Source organism: Pseudophryne corroboree, chromosome 8 (assembly GCF_028390025.1).
Source record: "Pseudophryne corroboree isolate aPseCor3 chromosome 8, aPseCor3.hap2, whole genome shotgun sequence".
Lineage (NCBI taxonomy): Eukaryota > Metazoa > Chordata > Amphibia > Anura > Myobatrachidae > Pseudophryne > Pseudophryne corroboree.
In genome coordinates, this window is record NC_086451.1 from 236,438,135 (window position 1) to 236,465,233 (window position 27,099).

Genomic DNA, 27,099 nt, shown 5'->3' on the forward strand with positions numbered 1-27,099 from the left:
CAGTCTGACCAGTGCGGTCAACTGCTGGGAGAGCTGGAAGTCATGTTAGAGGAATTCGGAGTCCCTGTAGCAAAGGAAAAACCGAGGGCCCCGGCCGAGGTAATTGCTTACCTGAGCATAGAGATTGACTCTCTCAAGATGGAGTGCAGGCTGCCCGTCGATAAGGTGGAGAAGCTGGGCCGGGATATCAGGGCATGCACAGGGGCTAGGAAAGTTACACTGGCGCAGTTGCAGTCATTGCTCGGTTCCCTTAACTTTGCTTGCTGAGTCATCCCCATGGGCCGGATTTTCAAGCGGCACTTGGAGAGGGCCACGGCAGGGGTAAAGAGGAGGCACCACTACATCAGGCTGGGCAGGGAGTTGTAGGAGGATTTGCAGATGTGAGAGGGATTTTTGTAGGAGTTCAACGGGGTGCGGCTGTGGCCCAGCAAGGCGTTGCCGAACCATGAGCTGCAGCTCTACACAGACACAGCGGGGGCGGTAGGCTTTGGCTCTTACTTGCAAGGTGAATGGTGCGCAGAGACATGGCCAGAGAGGTGGTGAAGCAAGGGCCTGACAAGGAACTTAGCAGCCCTTGAGCTGTTCCCAATCGTGGTGGCTGTAGTCATATGGGGGCAGACGTTGGCTAACAGGTACATACAGTACTGGGAACAACAAAGAAAAAAAGGGGGATAGCAGCGCTTCAATAGGGGATTAATACAGTTACTATGTGTGTGGAATATCTTAAGAGAGCTTGCGGAGATGAATGGATTGAAGGTAAAAAACATTCAATTTAATCAAATAAAATGTCTAACAATACATATAACATACTGGTTAACACTAATAAAATGTTTAAAACAACCAGAACCACCACAAATGCTGTTTGTAATAAGTGTCCGTTCCTTATTTTTGTTGGACTTAAAGATGGTAAATGTGCAGATGAATAACTGGAAGACTGATGGCACAGTCGTTTGTTAACATTACCACTGTATGAAAGCTGCTGGAGGAAGAAGTCCCGGAGAAAAGTCCCTTTTAGATGGGTGCAAGTTGCTGGGGACCCAAATCCTCACCAGATGTGCGGTAGTCTCAAAGCTGAGCGGATGTGTAGTGGAGCCAGTTGGTGATGATGTGCATCAAAATGCGTCTGCATACAATTGTAAGGGTCCAATAAAGGTCCGGATATGACACAGGCAGCATACAAATGGATGGTGGGTGGTCTGGAGTAACACCTGACGCGTTTCGCTGCAGTACCTGCAGCTTTTTCCGAAGAAAAAAAAAAGGTACTGCAGCGTAACAAAATATCAGTTCAGCGCAGTTTCTAAAAGGTGTGTGGTGGCACTTGGCTGGGACGCGAGTAAATATGCACGCATTCCTTCAGAATAGGCGCAGCCACATCAGCAGCCACGGGGGGGGGGGGGGGGTGGGGGGGTGGAGGATATTAAGAAACTGGGGAGGTGGAAGTCAAGCTGTTACAAGAGGTACGTTAGGTCCGTGGTCCCTAAAGGCTCGGGCTGCGAATAGGTTGGTGCATTGTCATTCACACCCACCCGTCCTTTTCTCCATTTTTCTTTTTTAGGCAGCGCAGGTGTTAAGCAAGTATGGATTATGGGTCATTCGTTCATCCACTGGGCAGGAGAGCGGGCCGCCGCCAGGCCTTACAGGCGTGGCCTGGGCTTGCCGCAAGTAAATTGGGCAGTGAGATGGTTTGGAGTCAGAGGCATGGGGTGGTCGCAGCTGAGAAAAGCGGTGCTCAGGGCGGAGGCAACGGCGGGCCAGCCCCCAGAGGTAGTGGTGCTGCATTTGGGAGGGAACGACCCAGGTAAGGTGAAGTTGCTGGACAAAATCAGGTGGATGAGGGAGGATTTGGAATGGCTAAGGGAAAGGTGGAGCCAGGTGCACATTCTGTGGTCCAGCATATCCCTAGGTTGGCTTGGCGCGGGGCAAGGGCAGGAGTGGAAAGGGCCAGGAAGAGGGTGAATGCGGCCATGAGGAAGATAGTCCCCGCAGTAGGGGGTGGCGTCATTGGACACTTAGATATCTCATCAAGGTGCCATGGCTTATACCGAGTAGACGGAGTGCACCTGTCCGACGTGGGTTTGGACTTGTTTAACAATGCTCTGCAGGAGGCGTTGGAGCGAGTGTGAATATAGAGGGTGGGTCGCAGGGTGGGGCGTCGGCACCTGGTGGGGGCCTCGTGTGGCGTGGGGAAAGTGGTGAGCAAGGCATTGTATGGAATGTTACGTCATATTCACCAGGCCGCACGCCTGGCTCCGACTTGGGAAGGTTGGGTCACACGGGCTGCGTGCCAGTTCAAGGTGGTATGCACATGGGTCGGGGTCCCCAGGTAGGGAGGATGTTGTGTGCCTACTAGGTTGGTCCGAACGCACCCACATACACTGGTAGGTGGGGGGGCGGGATGCGGCGTGCCCACAAGGTTGGGCCGAGCACGCCTCCTCCCACAGGTATACGGGGGGGGCGGCATGTGGCGCGCCCACGCGGTTGGGCCAGGCACGCCTCCACCCATTTTTACGAACATGGTTATAGGAGCCTTGCTCACTCATTCTTTCCTTGCCCTGCGATTTATTCTGTATTGGTGTGTTTTCAATAAAGCTGTGACCAAGATCGTTGTGGTCTCAAGTTATTGGGGAATCTCGCTGGAGGCCAGGGGTCACCAGATAGTCGGCCTCTCACCCTTATAGGGGCAAAGGACACCAAAATGGGGGATGAGCGCGTGGCTGGCGGCAGGAAAGGCAGTGGGGGCGGGCAAGTGAGCCCGTCCCCGTTTTGGCACCTAGGGTAGCCAGCGGGCCAGTGGGGCAGCGCGATCTCGGGCAGGGGAGCAGTGCTGGCGCACCGTTCTTAAGGAGCAGCAGGAGGGAGAGGAGTCACTTCTTACCGGAAAGGTTGCCCACCCACCCAGCTCAGTGGGAGGCTATACCAAGCCTTTTTTGTGCGTAGAACCATATTGCGGTGTAAGCAGGTGAAGGGTAATTTATTTTGATGTGTGTTTAAAATTTTGTTGTTGAGGTCACGTTTCAGAAAAAAACAAAACCCCATTAAATAAGAGGTATATGCAAGAGCTGTTATTTGGTAACGCGTTAATAACTGGAATGTTATGTGGTTACGATCGGGGCGGTGATCAAAAAATTGTCACAGTCTTTGGGAGCGGCGTGGGGAAAGTGGTGAGCAAGGCATGGTATGGAATGTTACGAATGGGGATGGCAGACGGCCAGTCATATTCACCAGGCCGCACGCCTGGCTCCGACTTGGGACGGTTAGGTAGCACGGGCTGCGTGCCAGTTCAAGGTGGTATGCACATGGGGTCAGGGTCCCCAGGTGGGGCGGATGTTGCGTGCCTACTAGGTTGGGGCGAACGCACCCACATACACTGATAGGCGGTGGGGCGGGATGCGGCGTGCCCACAAGGTTGGCCCGAGCACGCCTCCACCTATAGGTATACGGGGGGGGCGGGATGTGGCGCGCCCACGTGGTTGGGCCGGGCACGCCTCCACCCATTTTTACGAACATGGTTATAGGAGCCTTACTCACTCATTCTTTCCTTGACCTGCGATTTATTCTGTATTGGTGTGTTTTCAATAAAGCTGTGACCAAGTTTGCCCTAGATCGTTGTGGTCTCAAGTTATTGGGGAATCTCGCTGGGGGCCAGGGATCACCAGATAGTAGGCCTCTCACCCTTAAAGGAATAATTTAAAGTTAAAAGCCTGCAACATCTTGTGCTCCAAAAAGAAACACAATCTGCATCATCACAGTCAGGAATATAAAGATATTTCTGTCAGCCTCTAAAGTGCTACGTTAACCCCCTGTATATTACTTGTTCAGAGGATAGTCAGCGACCAGGACAGTATAAAATTAAAGCATTCATTTAAGTAAGCAAAATAACAAGGACTTTTAGCAAGAAATATTCCCAGTTTTATTGAGAGGTTACAGTTACAGCTTTTCTACCAGAGTAACTGGAGTTTGAACACCCTTAAGGGGGGTACACACGGAGTGATGTTCAGCTAATTTCTAAGCAATCTGACTAGACTGCTTAGAAATTAGCTGAACATCGCTCCATGTGCAGGGGTGCCGGCGACAGACCATGCATTGCTATCGCCGGTGCCGGTTGCCTGCGTAGTGTCAGGCAGCCACAAAGGGACATAGCTGCGGTGGTATTCTTACTATAGAGACATCCGCGAGCCAATCGGAGCTCGCGGACTGGCGGCCAATCAGAAGCTTCAGAGTGGCAGCTCCTGATTGGCTGCCAGTCCGTGAGCTCCGACTGGCTCTATAGTAGGAATACCACCACGTCTCTGTCCCTCCGTGGCTGCTTGCCCTGCTGGTGCGCAGGCATCTGGCATGGCCCTGGTCAATCCCCACTGCTGCCACCCGGGCCCCATCTCAGTCAGAGCCACCTTGATGGCGGGCCTGCTTAGCACTAGTGTGACACTCTGAACTGGACCCCCTTAATTTGTACTACAAAGGGTATGCATTGCTGGCAACTGTCGGACTGGATAAGACATGAGTAGGGTCTCCTAATTTTCCCATTGCTATGCTTCAATTACTACCCATCCTGTTAATGCTGAAGGAGTTAACACTCCCTTCTGCTGTTGCCTGTTAGACGCTAGCAGGACCGGTGAGCAGACAGTCGCTAGGACCTTTGGGCTGCCCAGTACTGAAGGAGAGAGCAGGAAGGCTGACAGCGTTTTCATTGGTGGTGGCAGAAAGAGAGAGCTGAGGAGGCGGAGTTCATGCCAGGAGCCGTTGTGAAGTGACGCGCTGTGTAGAGCAGAGCCACTGCTGAGGAGACCGCTGTGGGAGCGCGCCCGGTGGAACAGAGACCCGCTGAGAGCCGAGCACCAAACGGAGGAAGCTTTGACAGCCGCTAGCCGCAGCCGTAATCAGAGCTGGGACCCGACTGCCATCGCCAGTTTGTCCGTCGATGAGAGACCGCTGACAGGGACAGAGATGCGCAGCAAGGGAGAGAACCGTGAGAGCCGCCAGCCGCTGCAGTGAAGCCAGTCTGGCCAGCCCTGACAGGGGCAACCGGTAGGGGTCTCAAGTGACAGCGGGTAAGGCCGCTGATAACAGGTACTTATTTCTGACGCACAGAAACTCCAATTAATACCCTCAGCTAACGAGTCAGAACTACCCAGCTCCGCATACACTGCTGAGTAGGGGTCAGATAAGAAAGTGAGATAAGAGAGAGAGGGAAAGAGACTATTTCCCCTTTATGTTTCTGCCACAGCTAGTAAGGTTATCAGACAGGAACAAATATTGTACCTTTCAACAGAGGAGTCCACTTAATGACCAGCATGACCCTTTTTGGATATAATTTACTTCAGTAAAGGCAGGCGCCAGGTAGCAAAAGAAACTCTAAACTGCTTCAGTGAACAGTGTGACAGTAAAGAGCGGACCCCTTGTGTATTTCAAACACTCCACAGCTTGTATCAGCCAGCTTTATTATACCTTGCCTCTAATCTATCTGCACCTTTCATGTGACGCTGAACTGTATTGTGAACACACTCTAGCTATTCAGAGCCTCAGGTACTAACATAACCTGCAACTGCCAGCTGTGCTTATAACCTTACTGCTTTGACTGGAAACTGCTTAGGAGGTTACATTTGACTGAAATAGTGCTTAGCTAAAATTGACTTTGAGTGCCAGTGGCGTTATACTGCTACCTACAGTAACTCATGGTTAATACCTTTTAGATAATGCTTATTGCCTCAGACAACTGTATGCTGAAATTCTTCTATTGTACCATAAAGGCAAATACTGTGTTATTATCTAATTGAAAGTCAAAATTACAGTGGTGATCACTCCTCTTTGTTCCCGAATAATAAATCTTTATGTCACCGTCCTAATGTGTGGTGCTATTGTATTGGGTCCTCTGGGGTTGGGGTTCCTCGACCCTCTGCCTAGGGTTCCAGCAACGAGATCCAGTTCAAGAGGTGATCCCGGACGAAAAATCCAGGTACGTCCACCGACACCTGCACTTACAACAATACTCCACCTACATTAGTCTGTTACACTAGCAATCATAACCTGAGCTGGTTGTAGCAATTTTGGGAGACTTTGAGAGAAAGAACAGTATGGAGACACCCACCTCCCTCTTGAAAAAGTCACAAACAGCACTAGGCTGTGACAGGCTGGGCTGGTGACCCTATACCAGGGAAACACACAGGATAAGGTCCCTCTGGCATGCATAGTGGGTCACAGCCTTGGCACGGGGGAACAAAGCACCTTCTCATGCTAGATGGGTGTAGGGGGTAACAGTAACACATTTAAATTCTGTAATTCAGAATTCTGCATGTGGCACTGCTAGTCCCAGCAAACCCTAACAGCCATAAACTGGTTAGGTAATCTGGTACTTATAGAACTACAGGCATCAGAAAGCCCAGGCAGACAGGGTCATTGGGATCTTTAGTGATGCATAGAAAAAAATACCAACACTGTGAAAATACTTTTTGATTTAAATAAGGCCTTATGCCATGATATTTCTAGTGTATTCCTAATTAAAATGTGGTGCCAGATGGAGGTATTCCTTACACAGATTACCTGAGTGAAAAGAAGATCTGTTCTGTGTCTGATGAGATTTCAGCCATGTACTCCAGGGCCTTTATAGCCACTTTCTTCTGATTGTTCTATATACACACAAACAAGACATTTCTTATGTTCTTTGTAATACTGATTGTCTTCACTGAAGCATTAGAGGATAAAGACCACACATCTTTATGTTTAGTTGTAACCTTCTACTTTCATACATATAGGGATTCCAGGACTGGCTCCAGTCCTGTTAGAACCCTGAGCGAGAATTTTTTAAGTGCTCCCCTTACTCCCTTTCCTGGGAAAATGGGCATGACCTTGCAACTTTATATTATGTTATCAAACTATAAATATATATATTATAACACCCCCCTCTACACACACACAATTAGCAGCCTTACACATAATGCTTACAGTAGTGCTCCTTACACATAAAGACCACAGTAATAGCCGCTTACACATAATGCCCACAGTAGTGACAGATACACATAATGGCCTCAGTAGTGGTAGTTACACATAATGTCCACAGTAGTGACAGTTACACATAATGTCCCCAGTATAGTGCCAGATACACATAATGTCCCCAGTATAATGCCATTTACACATAATGTTGCCACTATAGTGCCAGATACACATAATGCCCCCAGTAATGCCAGGTACATATAATGTCTGCAGTATAGTGCCAGATACACATAATGCCCCCAGTAGTGCTAGGTACACATAATGCCCCCAGTATAGTGCCAAATACACATAATGCCCACAGTAGTGCCAGTTGCACATAATGCACCCAGTGTAGTGTAAGATACACATAATGCCCCCAGTAGTGCTGCTTACACCAACTGCCCCCAAATAATGCTCACCGCCACCGCTGCTGGGCTGGGCTGTGCTGCTGCTGGGCACTTGGCTCTGCTGCTTCTGGCCTCCATGTCCTGCCCCTCAGCAAGCCTGGTCCCCCATCTCTGAGGGCATCTGAAATATGATGCCAGTTCATGTGACAATCAAAGCTCATGGTCTAGCAGCCAATCATGAGCCGCTGCTGCTGGTCAGCGAGCTCTGATTGGCTGAGGGCCGGCTCCACATTTAAAATTGTGATGCGTTCCTTAAAAACTTGGCGCCCCATTCGACCGCTCTTGACAAAAGCAAGCCCTGAGGGACTTTATACTTTACGTACCTTTCCTGCTTCACCAGTAATGACTGCAGGTGGAGGGAGTGTCTGTGATACCCTGAATCTGTCATGTCTTATAGTGGTGGTGATGGTGGTGGTGGTGGTGGTGAAGGGGAGTCATCATATAATAGTGGAGCGTGCTACTCTGGACTGCATGCGTATATATTGTGGGTGCACAGGTCAAACTTCTCCTACATAGATGGTAGCTAGACAGTTACATGGTTGATAGATAGACAGTTAAAAGGAAGACAATCAATAGGTCGACACCATAGGGTCAACAGTAAAAAGGTCGACAGTGTCAAAAGGTTGACAAGGTCAAAAGGTCATCATGAAAAAGATCGACACATGTTGACACAAACTATTATCTTTAGCTTGAAGCGTGGTGAGCAAAGCAAGCCCACAACAGAACGCATTTCAACAAATGTGGGTGAAATATGTTTAAAAACAAATTATGTTTTAAAACACACAAAAAAGTTGACTTTTGTGTCAGCCTTTTTCATGTCAACCTTCCGACCCTGTTGACCTTTTGACCCTGTTAACCTTTTGACAGTCGACCCTATGCTGTCGACCTAGTAACTGTCTAACTAACAGACGACACTCACATAAATGAGGCTCCTGCTCTGTAAGATGAATCTTCAACCTATATTTACATTGAAGCTAACATTTATATTAATGTTCATGCAGTGTTCCCTTAAAATAGTAGTGATTTTGAAGCATAATTGCATGTGTGCCCAATGAAATGTAATCATATGTGCCGACCACAGCACCCTACTTACTTCCTTATGCTAATGTCAGCCTATATATGTGAATAATAATATTATATAAAGAATAATAATAATAATTAATAATCATATATATTATATATGTGTCACTTTACAAATAACAAGTCATAACCACTCCACACCAAGATCACCCTAACTTACTGTACAGGAATAACCCCTGTATTGTATGCATTTAACCTCATGTATACAACTTCTATGTCCCTAATGTTTGACAGTTTGAAATGTGTATTTTTTTTAGCTGACTAAAAGCGTTCCATTTCTTATTTTTTCATGTATTAAGGGTCGCTGGGCTTAATTCATTACCGATCGCTTAGACTGTTCTGCACATGTGCGGAATGGGTCCTGCGGTCGCGGTGCACATATGCGAATGTCTCTGCCTGTTTGACAGGCAGAGGCATTCACGTGGAGAGATAGGGGCGGCCGGTGTTCGGTAGTGGCAATGCCAAGAAATGCATTGCAAGATGCAGTTTTCTTGGCCCCGCAAGCCGCACCAGAACCAATCGGTGCATGGTGGTGCATATAAAGCCAACCCAGCTAGAAGGGATTCGCCAGTGCAACAAGTCACTACTCCTAGAGGCTGCTTGTTACTGTGCTCCTTGCTGCAGTTATTGGAATCTGTCCTGGTGCCTTAAAGAAACCCTTGTCCGCTTCGTGCTCTACCTGCACTTGGTTATACTCAAGTCCACCTAGCGCATATTGGGACTCTGCTGTTATCCCTGCTAACTGCGTTTGGTCTGGAGTTATCCTGCTTGACTTGAACTGCTTGTCTCCCAGCACATCCTGTATAACTGGAACTGCTCCATAGCTCAGTATATCCTGTGTAACTGGAGCTGCACTGCATCTCAAGCCGCTGCGTTTCCAGGATTTGCATTCTATTGCAGGAAAACAAAGCTAACCTGGAAGCAGTCATCTACTCCAGCTAGCCGGCACTTCCGGGCGAAGCCTGGAGCAGCCAGTGCGGTGCCGTAGTATATATGCACCAGAGAGGGGCTTCAGTTGGGGGCTGTAGTTAACCTCCGGAACACATCAGTAATGCTGAGGCTGTATAAAGGCATACCTCCCAACTTTTCAATTAAGTGAGCCAGGAAGGGGGCGTGGCCAACTGACTGGGAATACCCGGCAGTGGACAGGATTCCATCTGGCGTTATTTAACCGGTTGTTAGGATTCTGGTGTCGGCCTCCTGAACGCCGGGATCCCAAAAGACAGAATTTTAGTGTCTGTGTGTGTGTGTGTGTGTGTGTATGTCAGGGGGAGATATTGCCTGGGTCCATTGGCGTTTCTATAATGGGTGCAAAGTGTGTGGTGTACTCGGTCCCCTGGGTCCAGAGGGCGGGCGCCATGTTTCCAGAGACCTGCGCATGCGCAGTGAACTCCGGCACTTTGTCGGAGACTACTGCACCATACAGAGGAGGGGGCCCACCCAGAGGCGAACACGGGCCTCCTCCTCTGTTAAAGCGCCCCCGCCTGGGTCACTAATATACAATACAGTCAGTGAATGAGGGTGTAATAATAATGGGGTATGGGACCTGCTACATTCAGTGATGGGAGCACTGATCTAAAATGCAGTAACTCAGTGATGTAATATGGAAATTAGGGAACATGGTGTAATCAGTGGAGGGGGAAAGTAATATACTGTAATAGAATATAAGGAAGAGAAAATAGGATTTTAATACCTACCGGTAAATCCTTTTCTCCTAGTCCGTAGAGGATGCTGGGGGCTCCAAAAGGACCATGGGGTATAGACGGGATCCGCAGGAGACATGGGCACACTATAAGACTTTGAATGGGTGTGAACTGGATCCTCCCTATATGCCCCTCCTCCAGACCTCAGTTATAGGAACTGTGCCCAGGGAGACGGACATTTCGAGGAAAAGGATTTTTGTTACCCAAGGGTGAGAAACACACCAGCTCACACCACAACACACCGTACAACATGGCTTTTAAGCAATACCAGTTAACAGCATGAACTAAAAACAGCAACAAGCTGAACATAACCGATACACAACCTTCGTGTAACAGAAGCAATAACTATCAATACAACTGCAAAAAACAGTCCGCACTGGGACGGGCGCCCAGCATCCTCTACGGACTAGGAGAAAAGGGTTTACCGGTAGGTATTAAAATCCTATTTTCTCTTACGTTCTAGAGGATGCTGGGGACTCCAAAAGGACCATGGGGTCTATACCAAAGCTCCAGACCAGGCGGGAGAGTGCGGACGACTCTGCAGCACCGATTGAGCAAACATGAGGTCCTCATCAGCCAGGGTATCAAACTTGTAGAACTTAGCAAAAGTGTTTGAACCTGACCACGTAGCTGCTCTGCAAAGTTGAAGAGCCGAGACCCCTCGGGCAGCCGCCCAAGATGAGCCCACCTTCCTGGTAGAATGGGCTTTCACTGACTTCGGCAACGGCAATCCAGCTGTAGAATGAGCATGCCGAATCGTATTACAGATCCAGCGTGCAATAGTCTGCTTGGAAGCAGGAGCCCCAATTTTGTTGGGAGCATATAGGACAAACAGAGCCTCTGATTTCCTAATTTGAGCCGTTCTGGCGACATAAATTTTCAAAACTCTAACTACATCGAGAGATTTTGACACAGCCAAGGCATCCGTAGCCACAGGCACCACAATAGGTTGGTTTATGTGAAACGAAGAAACCACCTTCAGCAGAAATTGTTGACGAGTTCTCAATTCCGCTCTGTTCACATGGAAAATCAAATAGGGTCTCTTGTGAGACAAAGCCGCCAATTCCGACACCCGTCTTGCGGACGCCAAGGTCAAAAGCATGACCACTTTCCAAGTGAGAAATTTCAACTCAACCTTTCGCAAAGGTTCAAACCAGTGAGACATAAGAACCTGCAACACCACGTCAAAATCCCACGGTGCCACGGGTGGCACAAACGGAGGATGGATGTGCAGCAATCCCTTCACGAAAGTCTGAACCTCTGGAAGGGCGGCCAATTATTTTTGAAAGAAAATAGATAAAGCCAAAATCTGCACTTTAATGGAACCTAATTTCAGGCCTGCATCCACGCCTGCCTGCAAAAAAGGAGGAAACGACCCAGCTGAAACTCCTCCGTAGGAGCCTTCTTGGCTTCACACTAAGACACATACTTTCTCCAAATATGGTGATAATGCTTCGCCGTGACCTCCTTTCTAGCCTTAAGGAGAGTGGGGATGACTTCCCCGGGAATACCCTTTTGAGCTAGGATTTGGCGTTCAACCTCCACACCGTCAAACGCAACCGCGGTAAGTCCTGGAAGACGCACGGCCCCTGCAGTAACAGATCCTCTCTGAGAGGAAGAGGCCAGGGATCTTCTATGAGCAATTCCTGAAGATCCAGATACCAGGCCCTCCGTTGCCAATATGGAACAATGGGTACAGCCTGAACCCTTGTTCTTCTTATGATCCTCAACACTTTTGTTATGAGTGGAAGTGGAGGGAACACATATACCGACTGAAACACCCACGGAGTTACCAGGGCGTCCACTGCACTGGCTTGATGGTCCCTCGACCTGGAACAATATCTCTGAAGCTTCTTGTTGAGGTGAGACGCCATCATGTCTATTTGAGGAATTCCCCAATGACTTGTCACTTCTGCAGAAACCTCTTGATGAAGACCCCACTCTCCTGGATGGAGATCGTGTCTGCTGAGGAAGTCTGCTTCCCAGTTGTCCACGCCCGGAAGGAAGACCGCTGACAGAGGGCTTACATGCTTTTCCGCCAAGCGGAGAACTTTTGTGGCCTCCGCCATCGCCGCTCTGCTCTTTGTTCCGCCCTGGCGGTTTATGTACGCCATCGCTGTTACGTTGTCCGACTGAATCAGGACAGGTAGACCTCAAAGAAAGTGTTCCGCTTGCAGAAGGCCGTTGTAGATGGCTCTTAACTCCAGAACGTTTATGTGCAGACAAGCTTCCTGGCTTGACCATTTTCCCTGGAAATTTTTTCCTTGTGTGACTGCTCCCCAGCCTCGGAGACTTGCATCCGTGGTCACCAGGACCCAATCCTGGATCCCGAACCTGCGTCCCTCTAGGAGGTGAGAACTTTGAAGCCACCACAGGAGAGATATTCTGGTCCTGCAAGATAGACTTATTTTCCGGTGCATGTGCAGGTGAGACCCGGACCACTTGTCCAACAGGTCCCACTGAAATACCCGGGCATGAAACCTGCCAAACGGAATGGCTTCGTAAGCTGCAACCATCTTCCCCAGCACCCGAGTGCATTGATGAATCGATACTCTTGCCGGTTTCGGAATTTCCTTGACCATGGTCTGGATTTCCAGAGCTTTTTCCGCTGGGAGAAACACTCTCTGCAGTTCCGTGTCCAGGATCATGTCCAAGAAGGACAGCCAAGTTGTCGGAATCAACTGTGACTTTGGCAAATTTAGAATCCAACCATGTTGTTGCAGAACTGTCAGGGAGAGTGCGACGTTTCTTAGCAACTGCTCCTTTGATCTTGCCTTTATCAGGAGATCGTCCAAGTACGGGATAATTGTGACACCCTGCTTGCATAAGAGTACCATTATTTCCGCCATTACTTTGGTGAAGACCCTCGGGGCTGTGGAAAGACCAAACGGCAACGTCTGGAATTGGTAATGACAATCCTGAACCGCAAACCTCAGGAAAGCTTGATGTGGAGGATAAATTAGGACATGTAAGTAGGCATCTTTTATGTCGACTGACGCCATAATATCCCCCCCTTCCAGACTAGAGATCACTGCTCGAAGAGATTTCATCTTGAACTTGAAAGTTTTCAAATACAGATTGAGGGATTTTAGATTCAGGATCGGTCTGACCTAGCCATCCGGCTTTGGTACGACAAACAGGCTTGAATAAAACCCTTCTCCCCGTTGAGACGGGGGTACCGTGACAATGACACGCTGTTGACACAGTTTTTGTATCGCAGCACTCACTACTTCCCTTTCTGGGATAGAAACTGGCAATGCTGATTTCAAAAATCGGTGGGGGGGGGGGGGCACCTCCTGAAACTCCAGTTTGTACCCTTGGGACACTATGTCTAACACCCAAGGATCCAGGCCCGAGTGAAACCAGACCTGGCTGAAGAGTCGGAGATGCGCCCCCACTGGTACGGACTCCCGTAGAGGAGCCCCAGTGTCATGCTGTGGACTTGGCAGAAGCCGGGGAGGACTTCTGGTCCTGGGAGCCTGGCACAGCAGGCGACCTTTTTCCCCTTCCTCTACCTTTAGAGGCAAGGAAGGACGACCCTCTTCCTTTTTTGTATTTATTAGGCCGAAAGGACTGCATCTGATAATGGGGCATCTTTTTCTGTTGTGCCGGAACATAAGGAAGAAAGGATGACTTACCCGCTGTAGCCGTAGACACCAGGTCAGCGAGGCCGTCACCAAACAAGACACTACCTTTATATGGGAGAGCTTCCATAGCTTTCTTAGAGTCGGCATCAGCATTCCATTGATGAATCCACAGCGCTCTCCTGGCCGAGACTGCCATGGCATTGGCCCTTGATCCCAAGAGGCCAATATCCCTCGCCACATCCTTTAGGTAAGCTGCAGCGTCCCTGATATAACCGAGAGTCAAAAGAATGTTATCCCTATCCAGGGTATCCATGTCAGATGCCAAATTATCTGCCCACTTACCAATAGCACTACTCACCCATGCCGATGCCACGGCAGGTCTGAGCAGTGCACCTGTAGTGACATAAATGGATTTTAAGGTCGTTTCCTGCTTACGATCCGCAGGGTCCTTAAGGGCAGCAGTGTCAGGAAACGGAAGCGCCACCTTCTTGGACAGTCGTGATAGAGCCTTGTCCGCATTGGGAGATGACTCCCACTTTTCCCTGTCGTCAGAGGGGAAAGGATATGCCATTAGAATTCTCTTGGGAATCTGCCACCTTTTGTCAGGAGATTCCCAAGCTTTTTCACAAAGAGCGTTCAGCTCATGAGAGGGGGGAAACGTCACCTCAGGCTTTTTTCCCTTATACAAATAAACCATTGTATCTGGAACAGTAGGTACTTCAGAAATATGTAAAACATCTTTAATTGCCACAATTATGTACTGAATACTCAACCAATTTTGGATGTAAACTGGCCTCACAATAGTCGACACTGGAATCAGAGTCTGTATCGGTATCAGTATCCGCCATCTGGGTAAATGAACGCTTTTGTGCCCCTGAGGGGGCCTGTACCTGAGACAAGGCGTCCTCCATGGATTTTCTCCACGTTTGTGTCTGAGAATCAGATTTATCCAGTCTTTTAGTCAATAACGCCACATTTGCATTCAATGTACTCAACATATCCACCCAATCAGCAGTCGGCGGTGCCGACAGAGTCACTCCCAGTCACTGCGCCCACTGCAACTTCCTCCAGGGAGGAGCACTCAGCCTCAGACATGTCGACACACACGTACCGACACGCACAAACACACTGGCTATAGGGGACAGACCCACAGGAAAGCCTGTTAGAGAAACACAGAGGGAGTTTACCAGCTCACACCCCAGCGCCTATTTCAGTATTGAGAGCAAATACACACTGCCTCAGAAGTCTGCGCTGTTAATATTAAAGGGTTAATAGCACCAAATTACTGTGCTCCCCCCCCCCGTTTTGCTCCCTGTTACTTGTGCAGGAGAGTGGAGGTCCGGGCCAGTGTCTCTGCAGCCTGTGAAGAGGAAATGGCGCTGGTAAGCTGTGAGGGCTAAGCCACGCCCCCTCACCGGCGCACTGTAGTCCAGCTCAAAATTTAAATATTTCTACTGGCGGGGGCTAGATTTAGTGCCTAGGCACTTATAATATATATATTTTGGCCAGTGTAGTACTCCAGTAATCATGCTGCCCAGGGCGCCCCCCTGCGCCCTGCAAGTGCCTTCTGAAGTGTGTGTGGGAGCATGGCGCGCAGCGCGACCACTGCACGGTCCCTAATTACTGAAGTCTTCTGCCATCACTGAAGTCTTCTGATCTTCTTTATACTCACCCGGCTTCTTTCTTCTGGCTTCTGTGAGGGGGTTGACGGTGCGGCTCCGGGAACAAGCAGCTAGGCGCACCAAGTGATCGAACCCTCTGGAGCTAATGGTGTTCAGTAGCCTAAGAAGCAGAGCCTTTGAACTCAGAAGAAGTAGGTCTGCTTCTCTCCCCTCACTCCCACGAAGCAGGGAGCCTGTAGCCAGCAGGTCTCCCTGAAAATAAAAAACTTAACAGAAAGTCTTTTCAGAGAAACTCAGGAGAGCTCCCCTAGTGTGTGTCCAGTCTCTCTGGGCACAGAATCTAACTGAGGTCTGGAGGAGGGCCATAGAGGGAGGAGCCAGTTCACACCCATTCAAAGTCTTATAGTGTGCCCATGTCTCCTGCAGATCCCGTCTATACCCCATGGTCCTTTTGGAGTCCCCAGCATCCTCTAGGGCGTAAGAGAAACAACAAAAAATTTAAGCTGCATAAATGGTTTTCCATTCCAATCGGCTCCTGTGTGTACGTACCACATGATAGCCGTGAATATGCTTATTGTCTATTGTCTTTCTTTCCTCCCACTCACTGCTTGACCCATTCCACTCTGGCTTACGCCCTCTCCATTCCACTGAAACTGCCCTCACAAAAGTCTGCAATGACCTCCATGCTGACAAATCTAAGAGCCACTACTCTCTGCTTATTCTTCTTGACCTCTCTGCTGCTTTTGACCACCCTTCTGCAAATCCTTCACTCCCTTGGTCTATGTGATACTGCCCTCTCCTGGCTGTCTTTGTAGCTCTCTGACCTCTCCTTATCTGTCTCCTCTCATGACTCCGCCTCCACCCCACTATCACTAACTGTAGGTGCCCTGCAAGGTTCTGTTATTGGTCCTCTCCTTTTCTCTCTCTATGCGTCCTCTTAGGTTAACTCATTTACTCTTTTGACTTCCAATATCATCACTATGCTGATGATTATCAAATCTACCTTTCCTCCCCTAACCTCTCCCCACTTGTATCTCCAACTGTCTCTCTGCTATCTCTTCTTGGATGTCCCAGTGCTTTCTTAAACTTAACATGTCTAAGACTTAGGTGATCATCTTCCCACACTCCTGCACAGCCTCACCTCCCACAATTTAATTATCTATTAATAGCACTACTATCTCATCTAACCCCCAAGTGCGGTGTCTTGGTGTAATCTTTGACTCCTCCATCTCCTTCAAACCACACATTCAGCACCTCCCACAAACCTGCCATTTTCATCTCAAAAATATTTCAAGGATCAGACCCTTTTTGACCCAGGATGCTACTAATACCATATCCACTCACTGGTCATCTCCAAACTGTGATCGCCTCCTATCTGGCATCCCTGACAAATTCTTCTCTACAATCTATCCTCAATGCTGAAGCCCGGCTCATCTTTCTCACCAAATGCACTAACTCCACCTTCTCTTTCCAACAAGCCCTTCACTGGCTTCCCTTTCCTTTCAGAACCAAATTCAAGCTTCTCACACTCACTTACAAAGCTCTCACTAACTCCTCTCCCATTTACATCTCTGGCCTTATCTCCCACCCATCCTCTTCGCTCCCTAAATGCACGCCACATCTCCTGCTTACTGATTACTTCCTCCCACTACTACCTCCAACATTTTTCATGTGCTGCTCCCCTTCTCTGGAATTGTCCACCTCTCAAACCTCAGACTTTCCGCTTCTCTACAGAACGTCAAACGTGTTCTCAAGACCCACTTCTTCACCAAACCCAGCCAAATCTCATCCTAACCCTCTGTTCCACGCTCAGTGTCTACCCTATCTGTGTCACCCCTGTCTGTCTGCCGCTCCCCTTTAGAATGTGAGCTCTCTTGAGCAGGGCCCTCTTTCCTTATGTGCTTTACCTTCTCTTACTTAAATCATCTTCAACTGCACCAAATCCCAGTTTTCTGCCACCGTGATACTTATTTCAGTGTTGTCTGCTGATAACGATATGTTTATGTACCCTGTACTTGTCCTATATTGTCTACAACTATAAGTCACTGTTCTCCTGTTTTGCTTATTCGTTTATGTACTCTGTAATTCGGCGACGCAGATCCCTTGTGGTGCCATATAAAATAAGATTTTACTCACCGGTAAATCTATTTCTCGTAGTCCGTAGTGGATGCTGGGACTCCGTAAGGACCATGGGGATTAGCGGCTCCGCAGGAGACTGGGCACAACTAAAGAAAGCTTTAGGACTACCTGGTGTGCACTGGCTCCTCCCACTAAGACCCTCCTCCAGACCTCAGTTAGGATACTGTGCCCGGAAGAGCTGACACAATAAGGAAGGATTTTGAATCCCGGGTAAGACTCATACCAGCCACACCAATCACACCGTATAACTCGTGATACTATACCCAGTTAACAGTATGAAATATAACTGAGCCTCTCAACAGATGGCTCAACAATAACCCTTTAGTTAGGCAATAACTATAAACAAGTATTGCAGACAATCCGCACTTGGGATGGGCGCCCAGCATCCACTACGGACTACGAGAAATAGATTTACCGGTGAGTAAAATCTTATTTTCTCTGACGTCCTAAGTGGATGCTGGGACTCCGTAAGGACCATGGGGATTATACCAAAGCTCCCAAACGGGCGGGAGAGTGCGGATGACTCTGCAGCACCGAATGAGCAAACTCTAGGTCCTCCTCAGCCAGGGTATCAAACTTGTAGACTCTTACAAAAATGTTTTAACCCGACCAAGTAACAGCTCGGCAAAGTTGTAAAGCCGAGACCCCTCGGGCAGCCGCCCAAGAAGAGCCCACTTTTCTCGTGGAATGGGCTTTTACAGAATTAGGGTGCGGCAGTCCAGAATGTGCAAGTTGAATCGTGCTACAGATCCAGCGAGCAATCGTCTGCTTAGAAGCAGGAGCACCCAGCTTGTTGGGTGCATACAGGAGAAATAGCGAGTCAGTTTTCCTGACTCCAGCTGTCCTGGAAACATATACTTTTCAGGGCCCTGACTACATCCAGTAACTTGGAATCCTCCAAGTCCCAAGTAGCCGCAGGCACCACAATAGGTTGGTTCACATTAAAAAATTATACCACCTTAGGAAGGAATTGGGAACGAGTCCTCAATTCCGCCTTATCCATATAAAATACAGATAAGGGCTTTTGTATGACAAAGCCGCCAATTCTGATACACGACTGGCCGACGCCAAGGCCCACAGAATGACCACTTTCCACGTGAGGTATTATAGCTCCACGGATTTAAGTGGCTCAACCCAATGCGACTTCAGGAAATCCAACACCACGTTGAGATCCCACGGTGCCACTGGAGGCACAAACGGGGGCTGACTATGCAGCACTCCCTTAACAAAAGTCTGAACTTCAGGCAGTGAAGCCAGTTCAATTTTGGAAGAAAATCGATAGAGCCGAAATCTGGACCTTAATGGAACCCAATTTTAGGCCCATAGTCACCTCTGACTGTAGGAAGTGCAGAAATCGACCTAGCTGAAATTTCTCCTTTGGGGGCCTTCCTGGCCTCACAGTACGCAACATATTTCCGCCATATGCGGTGATAATGGTTTGCGTTCACTTCTTTCCTAGCTTCAAATAGCGTAGGGATAACTTCCTCCGGAATTCCCTTTTCCTTCAGGATCCGGCGTTCAACCGCCATGCCGTCAACGCAGCCGCGGTACGTCTTGGAACAGACAGGCCCCCTGCTGCAGCAGGTCCTGTCTGAGCGGCAGAGGCCATGGGTCCTCTGAGATCATTTCTTGGAGTTCTGGTTACCAAGCTCTTCTTGGCCAACCCGGAACAATGAGTATCGTTCTTACTCCTCTCCTTCTTATTATTCTCATTACCCTGGGTAAGAGAGGCAGAGAAGGGAACACATACACCGACTGGTACACCCACGGTGTTACCAGAGCGTCCACAGCTATCGCCTGAGGGTCCTTGACCTGGCGCAATATCTTTGTAACTTTTAGTTGAGGCGGGACGCCATCATGTCCACCTGTGGCCTTTCCCAACGGTGTACAATCATTTGTAAGACTTCTGGATGAAGTCCCCACTCTCCCGGGTGGAGGTTTCTTAGTTGTCCACTCCGGGAATGAACACTGCTGACAGTGCTAACACATGATTTTCCGCCCATCGGAGAATCCTTGTGGCTTCTGCCATCGCCATCCTGCTTCTTGTGCCGCCCTGTCGGTTTACATGAGCGACCGCCGTGATGTTGTCTGACTGGATCAGCACCGGCCGGTGTTGAAGCAGGGGTCTAGCCTGACTTAGGGCATTGTAAATGGCCCTCAGTTCCAGAATATTTATGTGTAGGGAAGTCTCCTGACTTTTCCATAGCCTTGGAAGTTCCTTCCCTGTGTGACTGCCCCCCAGCCTCGAAGGCTGGCATCCGTGGTCACCAGGACCCAGTCCTGTATGCCGAATCTGCGGCCCCCTAGAAGATGAGCACTCTGCAGCCACCACAACAGCGACACCCTGACCCTTGGAGACAGGGTTATCCGCCGATGCATCTGAAGATGCGACCCGGACCACTTGTCCAACAGATCCCACTGGAAAATCCTTGCATGGGACCTGGCGAATGGAATTTCTTCGTAAGAAGCTACCATCTTTCCCAGGGCTCACGTGCATTGATGCACCGACACCTGTATACGTATTAGGAGGTCTCTGTCTAGAGACAACAACTCCTTGGACTTCTCCTCCAGGAGAAACCCTTTTTATCCTGTTCTGTGTCCAGAACCATACCCAGCAACAGTAGACGCGTCGTAGGAACCAGCTGCGACTTTGGAATATTCAGAATCCAGCCGTGCTGTTGTAGCACTTCCCGAGATAGTGCTACTCCGACGAACAACTGCTCCCTGGACCTCGCCTTTATAAGGAGATCGTCCAAGTACGGGATAATTATTTCGGCCATTACCTTGGTAAATACCTCTGTTATGATTCCTGTACTCCAGACCGGAGGAGATCTTATGGCAGGGATCTGAGTACAGGAAAATAAGCTGGTTGTGGGAGCTGGATAGCCTAGTAACCCCTGGCGCCCTAACTCCGTTGTCTCGCCCGTGTTATCAGAAATCCCCTGCGAGACTATGGTTGCTTGAGCCCATGGCAGCCGCGTTCGAAGGGCGGATTATGTCTGCCCAACCCCGATGCCCCCGCAGGTCTTAATGGGAGACAAGGGGAAGTCCGAGACAGGGTGATAACAAGGGGCCCTCTGACTAAGCAACCAGGCCAGGGGTTACAAGCTAACTAACTAAATCAAAAGGTATGTGCGGACTAGCCGCCAGGAAAAAGGACAACCAAGGATCCACTGATCCGACACTCCTATCCGGCACCGCCGGACACCAGAGTGGATCTGTGGAAGCGGAATCCTCCGCAAAGCTCCAGAACACAATAAAACAAAATAACAAACAGAAGCGGACAAGCCGCAACACACGGCTGCGCCGCGACTCACGAACACCACCAGATGTTAAAGGTGCTCGGTCAGACTCCAGGAACAGATGGTAACTTCCGAGTACAGGATCTCTGAGGACAGGAACAACCGAAAAGACCGGGACTGGGAACTCTCTGCAGCAGACACAGGCAAACAGGAAGCTATCACCGGCGTCTGTAAGAAGTCCTGAGGGTGCCTTTATTCAGGCACCCTCCAATCAAGATCCAGACAGGACAATCAAATAGAAATGCCGTGCAGCTTGCATGCTGCACGGCCAGCACATAATCAGGGTAATGAGAATAGACCCAGCAACGGGGAACGCGGCTGAACGTGGCGTCCCCGTTGCTAAGGTCAGAGCGGCTCCGTGCGCCCGGCGTCTTAGCGTTGCCAGGGAGCCGGCGGCTGAACGCGCACGGCGTCCCTGGTTGCTAGGCACCGGGCCGCACGGCCGAGCGGACCCCGGCGCCTAACAGTACCCCCCCCTTGAGGAGGGGTCAAGGAACCCCTAAAGCCAGGTTTCCGAGGAAATTCACGAAAAAATGCCCTTTTGAGCTTTGGGGCATGAAGGTCTTCATCCAGGACCCACGACCTTTCCTCTGGCCCATAACCTCTCCAATGCACCAAAAAATAAATCCGACCCCGGGACAACTTGGAATCGAGAACCTTCTCAACTAAGAACTCTTGCTGACCCTGTACATTAACTGGTGATCTCCCCTGAGATTTTTTACGAGGAAATCTGCTGGACGAAACATATGGTTTAAGCAATGAGCAATGGAAGGTATTTCCGATCCGTAAAGTTTTTGGTAAACGTAACCGGAAAGCAACTGGATTGACTTTTTTGATAATGAGAAATGGTCCAATAAATCTAGGACCCAATCTGGCTGAGGTTTGTCGAAGTTTGATGTTGCGAGTCGACAACCACACCCTGTCTCCTACTTTAAAAGTGCACGGCCGCCGGAGCCTGTCAGAAATTTTTTTTCCCCGGAAAGCTGCTTTTCTGAGAGCCAGGTGCACTTTTTTCCAAATAAGTTTAAGATGAGAGGTCAGGGCCAGAGAGGAGACAGAGGAATGTTGAAAAAATGAATTAGCTCTGGGGTGGAAACCAAAAACTGCAAAAAATGGAGACACATTGGTGGAAGAATGACAGGCATTGTTATAAGCAAACTCCGCCAATGGAAGAAACTCAGACCAGTCATTTTGGAGTTTGGCCGAGTACAAACGCAAATATTGTTTTAGAGATTGGTTAACTCGCTCAGTCTGTCCATTGGATTGTGGATGATAGCCGGAGGTTAATGATAATTTCATCTTTAACGAAGCACAAAAAGACTTCCAAAATTGTGCAATGAATTGTGGACCCCTGTCAGAAACAATATCGGTGGGTAACCCATGGAGTCTGAAAACATGACGGAGGAACAAGACTGCCAATCCCTGGGCAGATGGCAATCGGGGGAGAGCAATAAAATGGGCCATCTTGCTAAAACGGTCCACTACCACCCATATGACTCGGCATCCGGCCGACAGAGGGAGATCCACCACAAAATCCATGGAGATATGCGACCATGGCCTAAGAGGAACCTTCAAGGGCATAAGTTGACCAATAGGCAAAGAACGGGGAACTTTATGCTGTGCACAGACCTGACACGAAAAAACAAACTCTTTAATGTCTTTGGAAAGACCAGGCCACCATACTGAGCGGGATACTAATTCCAAAGTCTTAGCGATTCCCGGATGCCCTGCAACTTTGCTATCATGAAATTCCGCCAAAACAGTTGCTCTCAAAAACTCAGGAACAAAAAGACGACCAGCAGGAGTATTTCCCGGAGCTTGATGTTGAAGCAGCTTTAATTGGGAAAAAACATCCTGTGTGAGACCTGCCTGAATGACTGAAGGCGGAAGTATGGGAGTAACAGGACTGTTGTCTTGAACCGGAAGGAAACTGCGTGACAGGGCATCTGCCTTGGTATTCTTGGAACCTGGTCTGAAGGTGATAATGAATTTGAAACGAGTAAAAAATAAAGCCCAACGAGCCTGTCGGGCATTCAGTCGTTTAGCCGATTCAATGTATTGAAGATTTTTGTGATCAGTCAAAACTGAAATGGTATGGGTTGCTCCTTCAAGCCAATGTCTCCACTCCTCGAAAGCCCATTTAATAGCCAGCAATTCCCGGTTACCAACATCGTAGTTGGATTCTGCAGATGAGAATTTCCTGGACATAAAGGCACAAGGATGTAACTCAATGGCACAATCATAAGGCCTATGGGGAGGCAAAATATCCGCATTGCCCTTGGAAAACACATCAACAAAATCTTGGTATTCCCCAGGAATATGTGCGGAACTGGCGGCAGCTACTCGGATAGGAAGCGTAATACATTCTTTATCACAGATGGTACCCCATTGTAGGATCTCCCCAGACTGCCAATCTATGATGGGATTATGAAAGGCCAGCCAAGGGTGACCCAGAACCACAGGAACTGCTGGACAATGGGTAAGGAAAAACTCAATCTTTTCAGAATGTAGAGCTCCCACCGAGAGCAAAACAGGAGGCGTACATAGAGAAATAACCCCATTGGATAAAGGACTCCCATCTAAACCATGCATGGTGATACCCCTACCCAAGGTTAGCTGAGGAATACCTAAGGCCTTGGCCCATGTTAAATCCATAAAGTTTCCTGCAGCTCCACTGTCCACAAAAGCAGAGACCGAGGAACAGAGGCTGCCATAGGAAACTTTAGCAGGAACCAACAGTGAATTATTTGAGGAGATGAGCTGCAGACCAAAGTGAACCCCCTCACAATTCACTTGGTCAGGAAGTTTCCCAACTTGTTTGGACAACTACGGGCAAAATGTCCCTTACCTCCGCAGTATAAACACAGACCATAATTTTGCCTCCTGGTTCTTTCTTCCGGAGACAATTTGGAGAGACCAATCTGCATAGGCTCCTCTATGTCTACAGGAATGGAAGGAACCCAGGGAGAGGACCCGGCAGAGGCCCCTTTTTCAGCCCTCCGCTCTCTGAGCCGACGATCTATTTTAATAGATAGCTCCATGAGGTTATCGAGGGTCTCAGGAGCGGGATACTGGAGGAGACTGTCTTTTATAGATTCAGATTAGCCGAGGCGAAACTGACTGCGCAGGGCTGGGTCATTCCAGCCACAGTCATTCGACCAACGGCGAAACTCCGTACAATAATTCTCTGCGGGATTCCTACCCTGTCTAAGAGCACGCAACTGACTTTCTGCGGACGCCTCTCTATCAGGATCGTCATACAATAGCCCTAAAGATTTTAAAAAGGCGTCTACAGACGATAAGGCCGGATCGTCTGTCTTTAAACCAAAAGCCCAGGTCTGAGGATCCCCCTGAAGTAGAGAAATAATAATCCCAACCCGCTGAGCCTCTGTACCTGAGGTAACTGGTCTTAAACGAAAATACAGTTTGCAAGATTCTTTAAAATTAAAAAACTGTTTTCTATCCCCAGAAAAACGGTCAGGCAGATGCATTTTTGGTTCAGGGATGACCCTCGGGGAAGTCCGTAACAGATCTTCCTGTGACCTCACCCGGAGGGACAGATCCTGAACCATCTGAGTAAGTTCCTGAATCTGACTAACAAGAAGCTGGCCAGGGTTTGGCCCAACACCGGTGGGATTCATAAGGCCGACAAAAATCTCCCAACTAAAAGGTGAAAAAATTTACTGTAAGTTAAATCTTTTCTTTTTGGCCGGTGATAACGTTATGATTCCTGTACTCCAGACCGGAGGAGATCTTATGGCAGGGATCTGAGTACAGGAAAATAAGCTGGTTGTGGGAGCTGGATAGCCTAGTAACCCCTGGCGCCCTAACTCCGTTGTCTCGCCCGTGTTATCAGAAATCCCCTGCGAGACTATGGTTGCTTGAGCCCATGGCAGCCACGTTCGAAGGGCGGATTATGTCTGCCCAACCCCGATGCCCCAGCAGGTCTTAATGGGAGACAAGCGGAAGTCCGAGACAGGGTGATAACAAGGGGCCCTCTGACTAAGCAACCAGGCCAGGGGTTACAAGCTAACTAACTAAATCAAAAGGTATGTGCGGACTAGCCGCCAGGAAAAAGGACAACCAAGGATCCACTGATCCGACACTCCTATCCGGCACCGCCGGACACCAGAGTGGATCTGTGGAAGCGGAATCCTCCGCAAAGCTCCAGAACACAATAAAACAAAATAACAAACAGAAGCGGACAAGCCGCAACACACGGCTGCGCCGCGACTCACGAACACCACCAGATGTTAAAGGTGCTCGGTCAGACTCCAGGAACAGATGGTAACTTCCGAGTACAGGATCTCTGAGGACAGGAACAACCGAAAAGACCGGGACTGGGAACTCTCTGCAGCAGACACAGGCAAACAGGAAGCTATCACCGGCGTCTGTAAGAAGTCCTGAGGGTGCCTTTATTCAGGCACCCTCCAATCAAGATCCAGACAGGACAATCAAATAGAAATGCCGTGCAGCTTGCATGCTGCACGGCCAGCACATAATCAGGGTAATGAGAATAGACCCAGCAACGGGGAACGCGGCTGAACGTGGCGTCCCCGTTGCTAAGGTCAGAGCGGCTCCGTGCGCCCGGCGTCTTAGCGTTGCCAGGGAGCCGGCGGCTGAACGCGCACGGCGTCCCTGGTTGCTAGGCGCCGGGCCGCACGGCCGAGCGGACCCCGGCGCCTAACACCTCGGTGCCGGGGACAGACCAACGGCAACGTCTGGAATTGGTAATGACAATCCTGTACCACAATATTGAGGTACTCCTGGTGAAGAGGGTAAATAGGGACATGCAGGTAATCATCCTTGATGTCCAGTGATACCATGAAATTCTCCAGGCTTGCAATAATCGCCCTGAGCGATTCCATTTTGAACTTGAACCTTCGTATATAAGTGTTCAAGGCTTTCAATTTTAGAATGGGTCTCACCGAACCATCTGGTTTCGGTACCACAACATTTTGGAATAGTAACTCCGGCCTTGTTGAAGGAGGGGTACCTTGCTTTCACCTGCTGGAAGTACAGCTTGTGAATTGCCGCCAGTACTACCTTTCTCCGAGGGCAGCCGGCAAGGCTGATGTGAGGTAACGGCGAGGGGGAGTCGCCTCGAACTCCAGCCTGTATCCCTGTGATACTATTTGCAGAACCTAGAGATCCACCTGTGGGCAAGCCCACTGGTCCCTGAAGTTCCCGAGACGCGCCCCTACCGCACCGGTCTCCACCTGTGGAGCCCCAGCGTCATGCGGTGGACTCAGAGGAAGCGGGGGAAGATTTTTGATCCTGGGAACTGGCTGCTGTTGCAGCTTTTTTCCTTCTTCCCTTGTCTCTGTGCAGAAAGGAAGCGCCTTGGACCCGCTTGCTTTTCTGAAGCCGAAAGGACTGTACCTGAAAATACGGTGCTTTCTTAGGCTGTGAGGAAACCTGAGGTAAAAGTTTTTCTTCCCAGCTGTTGCTGTGGATACGAGGTCCCAGAGACCATCCCCAAACAATTCCTCACCCTTATAAGGCAGAATCTCCATGTGCCTTTTACAGGCAGCATCACCTGTCCACTGCCGGGTTTCTAATACCCTCCTGGCAGAATGGACATTGCATTAATTCTGGATGCCAGCCGGCAAATATCCCTCTGTGCATCCTTTATATATAAGACAACGTCTTAAATATGCTCAATGTTAGCAAAATATTATCCCTGTCTTAGCGTATTAATATTATCTGACAGGGTATCAGACCACGCTGCAGCAGCCCTATTTATGCTGAGGCAATTGCAGGTCTCAGTATATAACCTGAGTGTGTAAATACAGACTTCAGGATCGCCTCCTGCTTTTTATCAGCAGGTTCCTTCAAGGTGGCCGTATCCTAAGACGGCAGTGCCACCTTTTGACAAACGTGTGAGCGCCTTATCCACCCTAAGGGATATCTCCCAACGTGACCTATCCTCTGGCGGGAAAGGGTACGCCATCAGTAACTTTTTAGAAATTACCAGTTTCTTATCGGGGGAAACCACGCTTCTTTACACACTTCATTCATTCATCTGATGGGGGAACAAAACACTGGCTGCTTTTTCTCCCCAAAAATAAAACCCCTTTTATGTGGTACTTGGGTTCATGTCAGAAAATGCGTAACACATTTTTCATTGCCGAGATCATGTAACGGATGTTCCTAGTGGATTGTGTATATGTCTCAACCTCATCGCCACTGGAGTCAGACTCCGTGTCGACATCTGTGTCTGCCATCTGAGGTAACGGGCGTTTTTTGAGCCCCTGATGGCCTTTGAGACGCCTGGGCAGGCGCGGGCTGAG

General features: G+C 49.2%; 1 protein-coding gene across 3 annotated transcripts in view; it reads right to left on the minus strand.

Annotated features, from left to right (window-relative positions):
* The window catches only part of TEX11 (testis expressed 11), a 1,490,225-nt gene that overhangs the window by 441,872 nt on the left and 1,021,254 nt on the right, over positions 1-27,099 (minus strand). For all 3 annotated transcript variants that reach the window (XM_063937124.1, XM_063937125.1, XM_063937123.1), the window contains exon 19: positions 6,538-6,623. In XM_063937124.1, coding sequence (XP_063793194.1) covers positions 6,538-6,623 — 86 coding nt within the window. The remainder of the gene's footprint in view (positions 1-6,537; positions 6,624-27,099) is intronic.